The sequence below is a fragment of the Drosophila suzukii genome (assembly GCF_043229965.1).
Source record: "Drosophila suzukii chromosome 2 unlocalized genomic scaffold, CBGP_Dsuzu_IsoJpt1.0 scf_2c, whole genome shotgun sequence".
Lineage (NCBI taxonomy): Eukaryota > Metazoa > Arthropoda > Insecta > Diptera > Drosophilidae > Drosophila > Drosophila suzukii.
In genome coordinates, this window is record NW_027255896.1 from 6,767,185 (window position 1) to 6,780,822 (window position 13,638).

Genomic DNA, 13,638 nt, shown 5'->3' on the forward strand with positions numbered 1-13,638 from the left:
ACCTTTTTAATGGGGGAACACAAATGCACACCTACCTATTTGGATATAACTTGGCATATTTCGTTTGCCATAAAGACGCAAAAGATCCTCCGAGCTTCTTTATATACCCATGTAAAATGCAATCAGATTCTTTTTCATCGGCATCGAAGTGTTGCTTATGCTTTGATTTTCTTTTTTGTTCAATTCTGTCAGTTTCAGAGTTGACTGTTTCAAATACTGTTTCAGAAACTTCCTGTTGCCACCTAAAAAGAGAAAAATGTAGTCATACCGATAACACAATGTAACATTAAAAGATTACCTAGATGGCTACTAGAATATCTTATTCGCTTAAAATCGCAATATTAAACTGTTTTTACCATACAGTTCTCCTACGCAAGGATTCTGAGAAAAAACCTCATTATTTTGAGTTTATTTAATTTTTTTAAGAGAATTATAAACGAAAGAAGATGTGGTGTGTAGGGCAATTTTATTATGAGCAAAATTTCAATATGGGGACTTAAAGCGAATAGGATTTTCTGTGGCTGCTAGAAATAAGTAAGTAAATAATGGTCAAATTTTGTAACACAGTGTTGTGAGAGTTGCCAAACAGATATAGTATATTTACTTGTAGAGTAAAAGGCAGAAATTATGTAAGAGGTACAAGACAGCGTTTCCGATCCTAATAAGTATATATGTTTACGCCAAAAGGGCGTTTAATTTCTGATGTGTACATCTCGCGCGCTCGCACTTCCCTCTGCTTTCCCTCTCCATCTCTCACCTAAGTCTCCGCATCGCTCTGGAGCTCTTAAATTAAGCTAGGCTTAAGCAGTTATATTTTCCAGTGTAACAACAACCGAGTACGTCGCGAAAAACCCCGAAACAACCTCCGTGTATTTGGGTACCATTTCTCTTGGGAATGCCATCTATTTCAACGATCGATCCACCCCACCCCAACAACATACTAAATGCTAGAAGAAAAATTTTAAAAATAACTGAAATGTATTGGTTTTGTCAATATCATATCCATATTGCTAAAGTCTGTATGGTGCCCACATCTTTAAAGATTTTGTAAAAGTGTTAATGGGATTTTATATTTACTCGTATCTATTACTATGTTTATGATAAGGGTTTCATGATTTCTTAAAAGCGTGAAATAAAATTTGCTCCTGTTTACGCAACACGGACGAATTCATGCATTTTATCAATCTCAGCTGACAGAGATGACGGACCGGTGGAAAAAGGTGTAAGCGATTATTAAACCGATTGTTTTTTTCAATTCGCATGAAATAATCTTGCTAGTATTAAAGATAAAGTGTGTGCAAGCAAGCATAACATTTTTTCTACCGTCAAAATAAAAGATGAAAGCTAGTTTCAATTGGCACTGAATAAAAAAAAATTTTTTGTTAAATGTAAGGTGTATTTATGTGTTTATTTCGATCTGGCAACTCTGATAATTATGTAGAGTTACCGGAGTTTAATTGTCACCATTTCACGCTTTGGGGTTGAATTCATGAAACGGTGTTTATGCACACACGAATCAGCCCATTTCATTAAATGAAAGCGTTAAATGGCCATCGCATAAACGCAGTATATATCTTTGTCTATCAATATCTAACTACAAATTGTTTTAGAATTGATCAATGGAGTATTCATTAAGACGTTATGTTGAAATAATCCAATGACTAGTGGCGCCTTATAATCTCTGAAATAGTCGCATTGCTGCTTATACATAACCATCTCCAGCATCAATGCCCGTCAATACGTCCTTTTCTACACAAACTAGTCTCTTAATTTTAAAGTTTTAAAGACTTCTAGTATCAAATTAATATGCTTTCTTTCCATATTTTTGCCTTGTTTTTATTTCTATCCGCGTAAATGTGCAACGGCACGAGGAACTAGTAGAACGACCAAGAGCGCAAACGTCCCGGTCTTCTGCAGAAGCGACCTTGAGGTTGGAGGTGAAGGATATGGTTCCAACTTTAATAATGATAGTGTTTAGAGAAAGATAGGATATTTTGCTGACTTGGACAAGGACAGCTTTATACAACGATTCCGGCTGAACAAAGATACATGCATGAAAGTACTAGCTAAAATTAATAATGAAATACCCACTAATGGTATTGGGTAATATCTTTACATTATGTAAATATAAATTAGAGAACAAATTCATGCTTGCTCACCGTTTCTATGCAAGCGACAGCTTCCTAATTACAGCAGGACACTTCTGTGGTGTTAGCGTACCTTCAGCATCCCAAGCGGTATAAGAAGTATCACAAGCGATTCTGATTCCAGGTGCCCTGGATCCTTACACGACAGCACCATTTTTAGCAACAGTCGCGTAAAGTATCGATTCGACAACGGCGAATTTAAAACTTTTATACTTCAGGAAATGAAGGATTCAAAGTAACAGAACATATGATGACTCCACTTAAGCAGAGGGACTTTACAATTACATTACATTATTACATTTGAACGTTGTTAAAAAGTTTCGAAAAGGCGGCTTCCAATATTATCTATGGGTATGCGGATTTCTATAAACACTGCCATTGCAGCAAGAGTCGGGTGCGGAGTTTTGCCATTTTGGAAAATAGTCATATACCTGATAAGGGAGATGTGATCCCAATTTTATGAAGTGGTACAGGAAAACAATAACGATGTGACCGGAGGACATAGGCAAATTTTTATTAGTGAATACTTCGCTACGTAAGATTATTTTGTTGTTGTTTTGTTTATCAATAATAATGATTATAACTTATTTTCGACTATGAATTCAGCCTATTCGGATTTCAAAAATAAAGAAAAAATATTAATCCGAAAACATGAATTTCTTCCTAGCTTCTGGTTGCACAATATTAATTTTAAGCAGCTTCTTTTTAAGTTTATGTTTCGAAATTTCGCTTACTACTTTTTCATATTTAGTTTATGACGCTTCATATCGCATGCATTTTTTTCTGCATCTCGCTCGTTTTCATTCCAATAGTAATTATGCTGAAGCTTAAGCAAGGAAAGTTTGAACTATTCTGCTCCTCTCTTTCGAGAGACACACAGCTTCTGCGGCTTGTTCTCACTTAGCTTCCTTTCATTCTACACTGAAAACCCCACTTCCTTATGCGGCATATCCTCTCGCAGCGCGAGATAATTCAGTGTTAGAACCTGTAGTATACTGGTATCAGAAAGGCGTTCGAAGTAGAATTTTCCTTATTTTTATCGTGGGTTGAATGAATATATACTGCAGATTAGAAAGTTAATTATTTTTATTCAAATCTTTGAATCATCAGATTTTTCAATCCAGTGGCGGAAATTTGAATAAGGCTGCCTATCCTTACGAAGATTTTTGAAACGGAAATTGATGACCACCACCACCAGTGCGGTATTTTTTATGTTTCAAGGTTCAAAATTCACTGCGCATTTTCTTTTTCTATTCCAGATTGTGCAGCGAATTTTCCAGAAACACGTTCCCAGGCATCTGCTATCTCCTTAACTCACTCCGCTATTTTTATACCCGTTACTCGTAGAGTAAAAGGGTATACTAGACTCGTCGGAAAGTATGTAACAGGCAGAAGGAAGCGTTTTTGACCCCACAAAGTATATATGTTCTTGATCAGGATCACTAGCCGAGTCGATCTAGCCATCTTCGTCTGACCGTCTGTCCTTTTAAATGCTGGGAATTCGGAAACTTTAAGAGCTATATGGTTCAAATTTCAAGTCTTAACGCCAACATGCCACGCCCACTCTGACGCCCACAAGCCTCCCAACTGTGGCTTCTGCAGTTATTGTGCTAGAAACAACATTTTAACTGAAATGTATTGGTCTCGTCAGCGAGCTCAGCGTAATGTTGAATGTAAAACCCAAATATTGGCTTTATTGTTCATATTCAATAGTCGTGTTATCAAGGACTACGTTTCACGTTTAAACAACAAAGGAAGTTAAGTTCGGCAAGCCCAAGTTTGTATATCCTTGCAGTTATAATTATTAGATTAAAAATACAAAAAATTAAATTCCCAATAGTATAAGATAATATGTTAAAAAACACCGAAGCTATAATTTGTTTCATATTATTTTCCCACCAATTTTCCGATCGTACCTATGGCAGCTATATGAAATAGTCGTCCGATTTTGATAAAATCGAATTCGAAATTCAAAACGAATTAAAAAATGTTATTTCCAAGCTTGGAAAGTTATCTGTTAAAAAACACCAAAGATATAATTTTTTAAAATTTTATTTTGCGATTATTCCTATAAGAGTTATTAGATATAGTTGTCCGATACGGCTGGTTCCGACTTATATACTACCTGCAAAAGAAATAAGACTTTGGGAAAGCTTCAGCCAGATAGCTTTAAAACTGAGAGACTAGTTTGCGTAGAAACGGACGGACAGACGGACATGGCTAGATCAACTCGTCTAGTCATGCTGATCAAGAATATCCATATATACTTTATGGGGTCGGGGTCCTTCACTGCGTTGCAAACTTCTGACTGAAATTATTACACCTTCAGCAAGGGTATACAAATTATTAGACGCTTGGATTTCTTAGGATTAAGACCAAGGCCGTTTTCTTTCACCCATTTACTTATTTGGACAATTTCCCTATTACATATATTGACACAATCAATCAATCTAGAGGATGGCTTACATACATCGGTACATCATCTGTATACATATGAACAGCACAACACATACGGAAGGTCATTAACATAAAAAGTGAACAACAAGGGTCCATTTGATATCAACTCGTCTATTTGATATCACCACTGATTGACTGAAATCATAAGTTTGACAGCAGTACTTGAAAATTTAAATTGAGTTTTTAACTTAGAATGCAGAACATCATGATTAACTGTCAAAGTCTTTACTGTACTCTGGTAGTACTAGAAGTATCACATTGGATTTGCCTGCAATATGGAATCCGGAACCAGTAGGGCTGTTGTTCAGTAATGAGTTTCTTTGTATGTAATCATAAATTTGAGCTGGCATTATGCTTTCGACAGATATGGAAGAATTAAGATGAGAACTCTTCAACCGTCTGGTTTTCCAGACGTTGTTAAAGTAACACAGAAAATGTGTTTAATGGTTGGTAGAATTTTTGATAGCAACATTTATCTAATTTATTATTTTTAGTCTAGTCTAATTGCGTCTGATTTGATTTTTAGAATATTAACGTTTACTTGACACTGACTAACACAGATATTAGCCCCATTCAGCAGAACTACATTATCTTACGATAGTTCTGCTGAACGCACATGATTACTAAACAAATTCTTGCATCATGATCAGTAAAAAAGGAGCGTAAAAATAGTACGCTTCCTTTTCGAGATACATAAAATATATTGCGGCTGGCGTTTATCGATGAGTGAAATATCGATAAGAATTATCATAATTAATTTAAAAAAATTATGAAAGTAAGTTACATTCCTTATATCATTTATATAAACGCAATTTTAACTAAAAAAACAAATGTTTTTTAGTTAAAATTGCGTTTATATAAATGATATAAGGAATGTAACTTACTTTCATAATTTTTTAAAATTAATTATGATAATTCTTATCAAGTGATTGTCAAAACCTTACACAAGGACCAATTCAAAAGGCATTGGAATTGCGTGGTATGCTTTTTCAAGTCAAATGTTTTACTTTTTTAACTTCGTTATGTATCATGAGCGTTCAGCAGAACAAACTTGATCACTGATTACTGATGGATCAGTAATTTTAAATCGCGCGTAATGGCGCGGAGTCCGGTAACGTTTCTTTGAAAGGTCAAGTATGTACGGCCAAGTTTGGTCTTATAAACATCAATTTTTAACTTCGGGAGCAAAAGAGACATCTAACAGAAAGCTTTATGCTATGATGGTGTCTGTGATAAAAACGTAGTTTACCAATTTCATACCTAATGATTCAACGTTGCTTTTGAGCTGAAGTCTTTCATTTGTCTTGGCAGACTTTGTGCACTTAGATGACACACTTTGAGCTCAGATCCCTACTTAGTGGGCATGCGCATTAAAGTAAGGCTATTTAACACTGCTACCCTGTATTCCATTAAATAAGCTTAATAAAAACAAGGAAGAACGCTATAGTCGAGTACGTCGACTATCAGATATCCGTTACTCAGCGAAAGGGAAATGGAGATATGCAAGCAAAATCGCGAAATTGTAATGCGCCATATGTCGGCGGCTGACAGATTTAAGCCTTATGGGCACTAGAGTGGGCGTGGCAAACTTTTTTTTGGATCAATCGATAGGTATTTACGAGAATTATACATTTCAGTTAATTTTGTACCTAGTGAAAATTGTGGGCGACACAGGTTTGGGCGGTTTGTGGGCGTTAGAGTGGGCGTGGTACCCTGCTGAAACAAACTTGCGCTACGCAAGAAGCTCAGGAATCTGCATGCCAAATCTCAATAGCCTAGCTCTTATAATTTCCGAGATCTCAGCGTTCATACGGACAGACGAACAGACGGACATGACTAGATCGACTCGTCTAGTGAAGCTGATCAAGAATATATATACTTTATGGGGTAGAAAAAGTCTCCTCCATAATACCCTCTGCAAGGGTATACAAATGTGCCTTTCTTAAAACCTTCTTAAGGCGTGTCACGCCTACTATTTTCAGTAAATATAATACATTACTGTTGCAAAAACTATTGTTACTTGTTGAAGTAGTACTCTATAGATCTAAAGAACTTTACGTTATTCAAAAAAACCCCCTCCATTTTTCTAGTTCTAATAGATGTTAGCCAATTTAACCTGCAAAAACCAGAAGCCAACTATCTTGCTCCGTTTTTGGAGTTATGATTTTGGGCATAAAAAGTGGCCATATTTCCCATAGACTACTTCTTCTTGCGGAGAAATTCTAGTACCTTCAAGGGCTGTCTGCCAAAACCCCAGCAGTTTGATAGTGCTGGAGGTGTACGCCTGAAAATCTTTGCAGTGCAGAACTAAATTATTACGCTCTCTATCAGTATTAAGCATTCATGGGCACATAATCGGTGTATTGCCGGTCGCTAAAAGGTCGCACCACATGGGTTCTGCATGCCTTAGGTACCAACTGACATCAGCCTGCTTCACTACAGACCTCGACAGAATCTGCCTTTGCCTATACAACAGTTGCAACCTCAGTTCCAGAATGTGGTCTATTTTCACCAAAGTCCTTACTTACACGTGCTTTCTTATATGCAGCAGAGCATCCGCTGATCACCAGCAGTAAAGATTTCATTCTAGGTCATGTGACCTTCATGTGATTCTGCTCGTGGACCTTAATATCGCACGCTTTGCAGATCCAACATACTCCCTAATTGTTCTATGCGGCGTAACTACGGTGGGACATGCTCCCACATTCGTATCCTGTACAGAAAATCAGATCTTCGCTAGCCGCTGGGGGTTGCGGGCGTATGAAGAAATTTATATACATCGAAAGCTATTTAAGAATGTTTCTGGAGCACGACTTTGAGCTCCGCTAAGAACACTCAAGAACTAATACTTAGTAAATCAAAACGAGCACTAAAATTTGCTGAAGGGGACAATATTTTGGGTCTTTGGGCTACATTCACAGATCTTTTAATTTAGTCCGTTCACTTTCCGTGCCGAACCACAAAGTAATAACAATAATTATAGTTTAATTTATTTTAAAGATTTTATTTTGTATCTTGTAGGTGCTCTCGAGGTGACGTCGAGAATATCATTTTATTATAAAGGTAACTTGGTTCTTTTGTAGTTATAATCTTATGTTGCAATATCAATGCTAAATTTATTCTTAGGTTAAAAGGCAATTGAAAATTACCTATAACCTATGGCTTTAAGCTACGTCTATTATATAATTATTTAAATTTTTACATGTTAACTATGTGTAGGTTTGAAATGAGATGGTATAATTTGATTGCCTTTAAGAACTTTATGGAAGCTAGGATATTAAGGGTGTTAGGAGTAAGGAGTTCAGTCGGGTTTGAGGGTAGGAACTTTTTTCTTTCTGATAGAAAGAGAGGGCGTTCTAGGAGAATGTGTTTGGTGGTTATGATTTAGGACAAATGTTTTAAGAATAAATACACACTTAGTGTTGGTAGCTACAGAGAGGGGTCGCACAATGCTACCTCTCCAAACTAACTGGCAAGCTAAGCGAATAGGAGCAGCAGTTGTTCACAGCGGTGATGATTGGTGGGAACAGCTACAAAGCCACAATCGACACCGGGGCATCGGCATGCATCGTTAGCGAAGAACTGGCGGACAATCTTGCTGCTCTAGGAAGAATTACAAGGACGGGACGGCAAGTTGGGTTGGCAGACGGAAGATGCGGCGGAATAAATGCACAGCTCGAGGTGGAGGTCAAATTAGGCAACAATCAAGTGACCATGAGCCTGTTGATTTTACCCGGAGTACTGGATCCGTTGGTGTTGGGATTGAACTTCCTTACACGAGTTGGGACCGAAATAAGGTGTGCTGGACACAAGATCGTTATACCAGCCAGGAACCGACGCAATGGATGGCTCGAGAAGAAGCTATCTGTAGCAGTCGTTCAAAAGCAGAAAGCAACAAAAAATATACGGTTTTCACAGTGCCATTTAGTCTCCACTCTGCGTCTGCAACCTTTCAGCGGGTTTTGGACCAAGTAATATTCCCCGAAATGTCACCTCACGCATTCGCTTACCAGAATGGCATAATAGTGATCGGACGCACGCTAGAAGAACCCAAGGCAAACCTAAGAGAAGTGTTCCGGCGTTTAAAGGAAGCAAACCTGAGACTGAATCCGGAAAAATGTCAACTTTTTAAGAACGAACTGCTGTACCTGGGACATCGAGTGAATAGTGAAGGAATAGGAACATAGCCGGAAACAATAGCCGCCATTGGTGAACTGGGACCACCCTCGACCGCCAAAAAACTCCAGCAATACCTCGGTGTCGTTGTACCACCGATTCGTACCAGATTTTTACAGAATCGTCTAACCCCTGAATGACCTGCTGCGCAAGGGCAGTAAGTGGGAGCGAACACCGGAGCACCACATGGCGTTTGAGGAAGTAAAGGCAAGACTCGTGGCAGATCCGGTGCTAGCATGCCGGGACTTCAGTAGAACTTTTATCTTGCAAACGGACGCCAGCGACTACGGCATCGGAGCAATACTGACCCAGGACACCGAAAAGGGCGAAAGAGTAATCTCCTATTTGAGCCGAACACTGAATGGCGCGGAAAAGAATTACTCAACAACGGAGAAGCAGTGCTTGGCGATCGTCTGGGCGAGAACGCTTTAGTCGACGGCCTCGACTATCAGATACCAGTTACTCAACTAAAGGGGTGTGTGAGAGTATAGATAGTCATTGATAATAAAAAATTGCATTTTAATTTCTACAAAAACTTCAAAAATGTGTGCGACAGACAGGTTTTAGAGTGAATGTTTGTGGGTGTTGGAGTGGGCGTGGCACCCTGTTGAAAAAAACTCGGAAATTTTGCCGATGAATTTCGGAAATGCAAAATTTGGAAGTCGAGCTCGATTTGTGGCTACAGAAGCTAATAGCCTATTCACACAGATGGGGATTTCGCTTCAGTGACCAGTTCGACCAAGAAATAGACGTGCTAGAAAGAGGCGGAAAAAAGTAATTACAACTTGCTTCAGCGGAAAATGGGACCGCACGAGTAAATCCATTCAGTATTCCAGCGTTTTCATTTAGTATTTTTTACGAGCGTAGGACTGCTTTTGGACTGCATTGGCGCCTTTAAAAGAAAATTTTTGTTGGTGCTATCCCAAGGAGCCTTACAACGGCTCCGAACTTAGTCACGGTTCTACCTTGTGAAATTTCAAATGTCGATCAGCTGTTAGCTTCAGCTATTCTCTATGTGATCAAGAATCCGCTGAGGCTATCCTATAATTTTGGAATCGCTTGCTGTTTTTGAGGCCAATATAGGCGACATTATTATACCCGTTACTCGTAGAGTAAAACGGTATACAAGTAACAGGTAACAGGTAACAGGTAGCGTTCCGACCCACAAACTATACAAATTCTTGTTCAAGATTTCTAGCCAAGTCAATCTAGCCATGTCCGTCTGTCCGTCCGTCCGTCTGTCCGTTTGAACGCTGATATCTCGGAAACTATAAGAGCTAGAACGTTGGCATGTAGATTTTTGGGCCTTATGCGCAGCAGGGTGGCACGCCCACTCTAACGCCCACAAACGACTATACCACTAAAACCCGTTTAGCGAAAACATTTTTTTTTATAATTTTGAACAATTTAAATAATGTTTTGTTCTCATTATCAATACCAATCTACACTCACTATTACGCCACCAAGCTTCTAGGGGGCTATGGGCTAGCTGGTGTTATGGGCTAGGTGGTTAGGTGGGCTAGGTAGCGCAAGGTAGCGCTTGGTGTGGCTAGCCACAGGCAAGCATATCTCAATCCCTCTTGCACTCTCTTTAGCTGTGTAACGGGTTTTTGATAGTCGATGGCATCGACTATAGCGTTCTCTCTCGTTTTTGCCTTGATTACTATAGAAAGCTCTTCCAACTTATTGCTATCATCTATGTCTTTTATGTGCTCTTGTAATTTATATGCCTTTATATTTCATTTAAATTCTACAGCCTAAAATGTAATTCTTCGTAATGAATCGGAATCTGGTCAGATTCTGGTTGGTCATTCAACCGGCGGATGTTCAAGAACTTTGGCTTATCTGGAATCAGTTTGAATTAATTTATATATAAGGCACCCAAAAAATCTAAAATAAATTATTGATCCACAGAACATATTGAAAGCGGATTATTAAATTTATTTAAACATTTCTAAAGTATTGTTTAGATCAGAAAGATTTTAAAATGCACTTATAACAGAGAAATGGCAAAAGAGATTGAATTCGAGTAAAGTTTAAATTTATATATCAGCTCAAAGCGGTTTCTGTAGCTCCAACGATATTTTAAGATTTAACGTCCAGCCTTATCAAGTTGCACACAGAAAATGATTCGCTATATAATCGCATTTCTCACAGCACATTATCAGTGGTCTTGATTTTATTAGTTTTCCACCTGAAATAGATTTATTCGCCCATTTTTTTTGTTCCATTAAACGCTTTTTTTAAATTTCCGTTTTATATATGAGTTTCAATAAAAAGCAAAGTGGTTATAATTAATGGCTGTGACTATTTCCATGTGCCCCAGAGACAGCAAGATGTGGACACCATGACATCACAATAAAAAAAGCGGAATAGAACAAAATATTTTAATAATGTAGGTTACAGGTGTGAAGAATAGCCGTGAATCTTTTTGTTAAAATTTTAAAACGCAATATCAACTTGAGAACAAGGAAGAGCGCTATAGTCGAGTACCTCGACTATCAGATACCCGTTACTCAGCTTGAGGTACCAAAGGGAAATGGAGATATGCAAGCAGAAAAGCGAGATTAAAATGCGATCTCAATATATGGTTATGTGGGCGGTAATCTGATTTAAGCGTTATGGGCGTTAGAGAGGGCGTGGCAAACTTTTTTTGGGTTAATCGACAGGTATTGACGAGACTAATACATTTCAGTTAAAATTTTTTTGTAGCATAAATATTGTGAGCTCCACAGGCTTTGGCGGTTTTTGTGCGTTAGGGTGACGTGAAAACATTTCTTAAGTATTGTTTAGATCAGAAAGATTTTAAAATTCACTTATAACAGAGAAATGGCAAAAGAGATTGAATTCGAGTAAAGTTTAAATTTATATATCAGCTCAAAGCGGTATTTGTAGCTCCAACGATATTTTAAGATTTAACGTCCAGCTTAATCAAGTTGCACACAGAAAATGATTCGCTATATAATCGCATTTCTCACAGCACATCATCAGTGGTCTTGATTTTATTAGTTTTCCACTTGAAATAGATTTATTCGCCCATTTTTTTTGTTCCATTAAACGCTTTTTTTAAATTTCCGTTTTATATATGAGTTTCAATAAAAAGCAAAGTGGTTATAATTAATGGCTGTGACTATTTCCATGTGCAAGATGTGGATACCATGACATCACAATAAAAAAAGCGGAATAGAACATAATAGTTTTACTAATAATATAGGTTACAGGTGTGAAGAATAGCCGTGAATCTTTTGGTTAAAATATTAAAACGCAATACCAATTTGAGAACAAAGAAGAGCGCTATAGTCGAGTACCTCGACTATCAGATACCCGTTACTCAGCTTGAGGTACCAAAGAAAATGGAGATATGCAAGCAGAAAAGCGAGATTAAAATGCGATCTCAATATATGGTTATGTGGGCGGTAATCTGATTTAAGCGTTATGGGCGTTAGAGAGGGCGTGGCAAACTTTTTTTGGGTTAATCGATACGTATTGACGAGACTAATACATTTCAGTTAAATTTTTTTTGTAGCATAAATATTGTGAGCTCCACAGGCTTTGGCGGTTTTTGTGCGTTAGGGTGGACGTGAAAACATTTCTAAAGTATTGTTTAGATCAGAAAGATTTTAAAATTCACTTATAACAGGGAAATGGCGAAAAAGATTGAATTCGAGTAAAGTTTAAATTTATATATCAGCTCAAAGCGGTTTTTGTAGCTCCAACGATATTTTAAGATTTTACGTCCAGCCTTATCAAGTTGCACACAGAAAATGATTCGCTATATAATCGCATTTCTCACAGCACATCATCAGTGGTCTTGATTTTATTAGTTTTCCACTTGAAATAGATTTATTCGCCCATTTTTTTTGTTCCATTAAACGCTTTTTTTAAATTTCCGTTTTATATATGAGTTTCAATAAAAAGCAAAGTGGTTATAATTAATGGCTGTGACTATTTCCATGTGCCCCAGAGACAGCAAGATGTGGACACCATGACATCACAATTAAAAAAGCGGAATATAACAAAATATTTTAATAATGTAGGTTACAGGTGTGAAGAATAGCCGTGAATCTTTTGGTTAAAATATTAAAACGCAATACCAATTTGAGAACAAAGAAGAGCGCTATAGTCGAGTACCTCGACTATCAGATACCCGTTACTTAGCTTGAGGTACCAAAGAAAATGGAGATATGCAAGCAGAAAAGCGAGATTAAAATGCGATCTCAATATATGGTTATGTGGGCGGTAATCTGATTTAAGCGTTATGGGCGTTAGAGAGGGCGTGGCAAACTTTTTTTGGGTTAATCGATACGTATTGACGAGACTAATACATTTCAGTTAAATTTTTTTTGTAGCATAAATATTGTGAGCTCCACAGGCTTTGGCGGTTTTTGTGCGTTAGGGTGGACGTGAAAACATTTCTAAAGTATTGTTTAGATCAGAAAGATTTTAAAATTCACTTATAACAGGGAAATGGCGAAAAAGATTGAATTCGAGTAAAGTTTAAATTTATATATCAGCTCAAAGCGGTTTTTGTAGCTCCAACGATATTTTAAGATTTAACGTCCAGCCTTATCAAGTTGCACACAGAAAATGATTCGCTATATAATCGCATTTCTCACAGCACATCATCAGTGGTCTGATTTTATTAGTTTATTAGATATATTCGCCCATTTTTTTTGTTCCATTAAACGCTTTATTTAAATTTCCGTTTTATATATGAGTTTCAATAAAAAGCAAGGTGGTTATAATTAATGGCTGTGACTATTTCCATGTGCCCCAGAGACAGCAAGATGTGGACACTATGACATCACAATAAAAAAAGCGGAATAAAACAAAATATTTTAATAATGTAGGTTACAGG

At 37.4% G+C, this 13,638-nt stretch overlaps 1 protein-coding gene across 15 annotated transcripts in view; it reads right to left on the reverse strand.

Annotated features, from left to right (window-relative positions):
• The window catches only part of Gprk1 (G protein-coupled receptor kinase 1), a 609,802-nt gene that overhangs the window by 136,634 nt on the left and 459,530 nt on the right, over positions 1 to 13,638 (reverse strand). For 10 of the 15 annotated variants that reach the window (XM_070998247.1, XM_070998244.1, XM_070998245.1 and 7 more), the window contains one exon: positions 36 to 242. The exons of 1 other annotated variant lie outside the window; for it this stretch is intronic. In XM_070998247.1, the coding sequence (XP_070854348.1) occupies positions 36 to 242 (207 nt within the window). Of the gene's footprint in view, positions 1 to 35; positions 243 to 13,638 lie in introns of those variants that run through there. 4 more of the 15 variants (XR_011605115.1, XR_011605112.1, XR_011605114.1 and 1 more) reach the window with 1 other exon arrangement.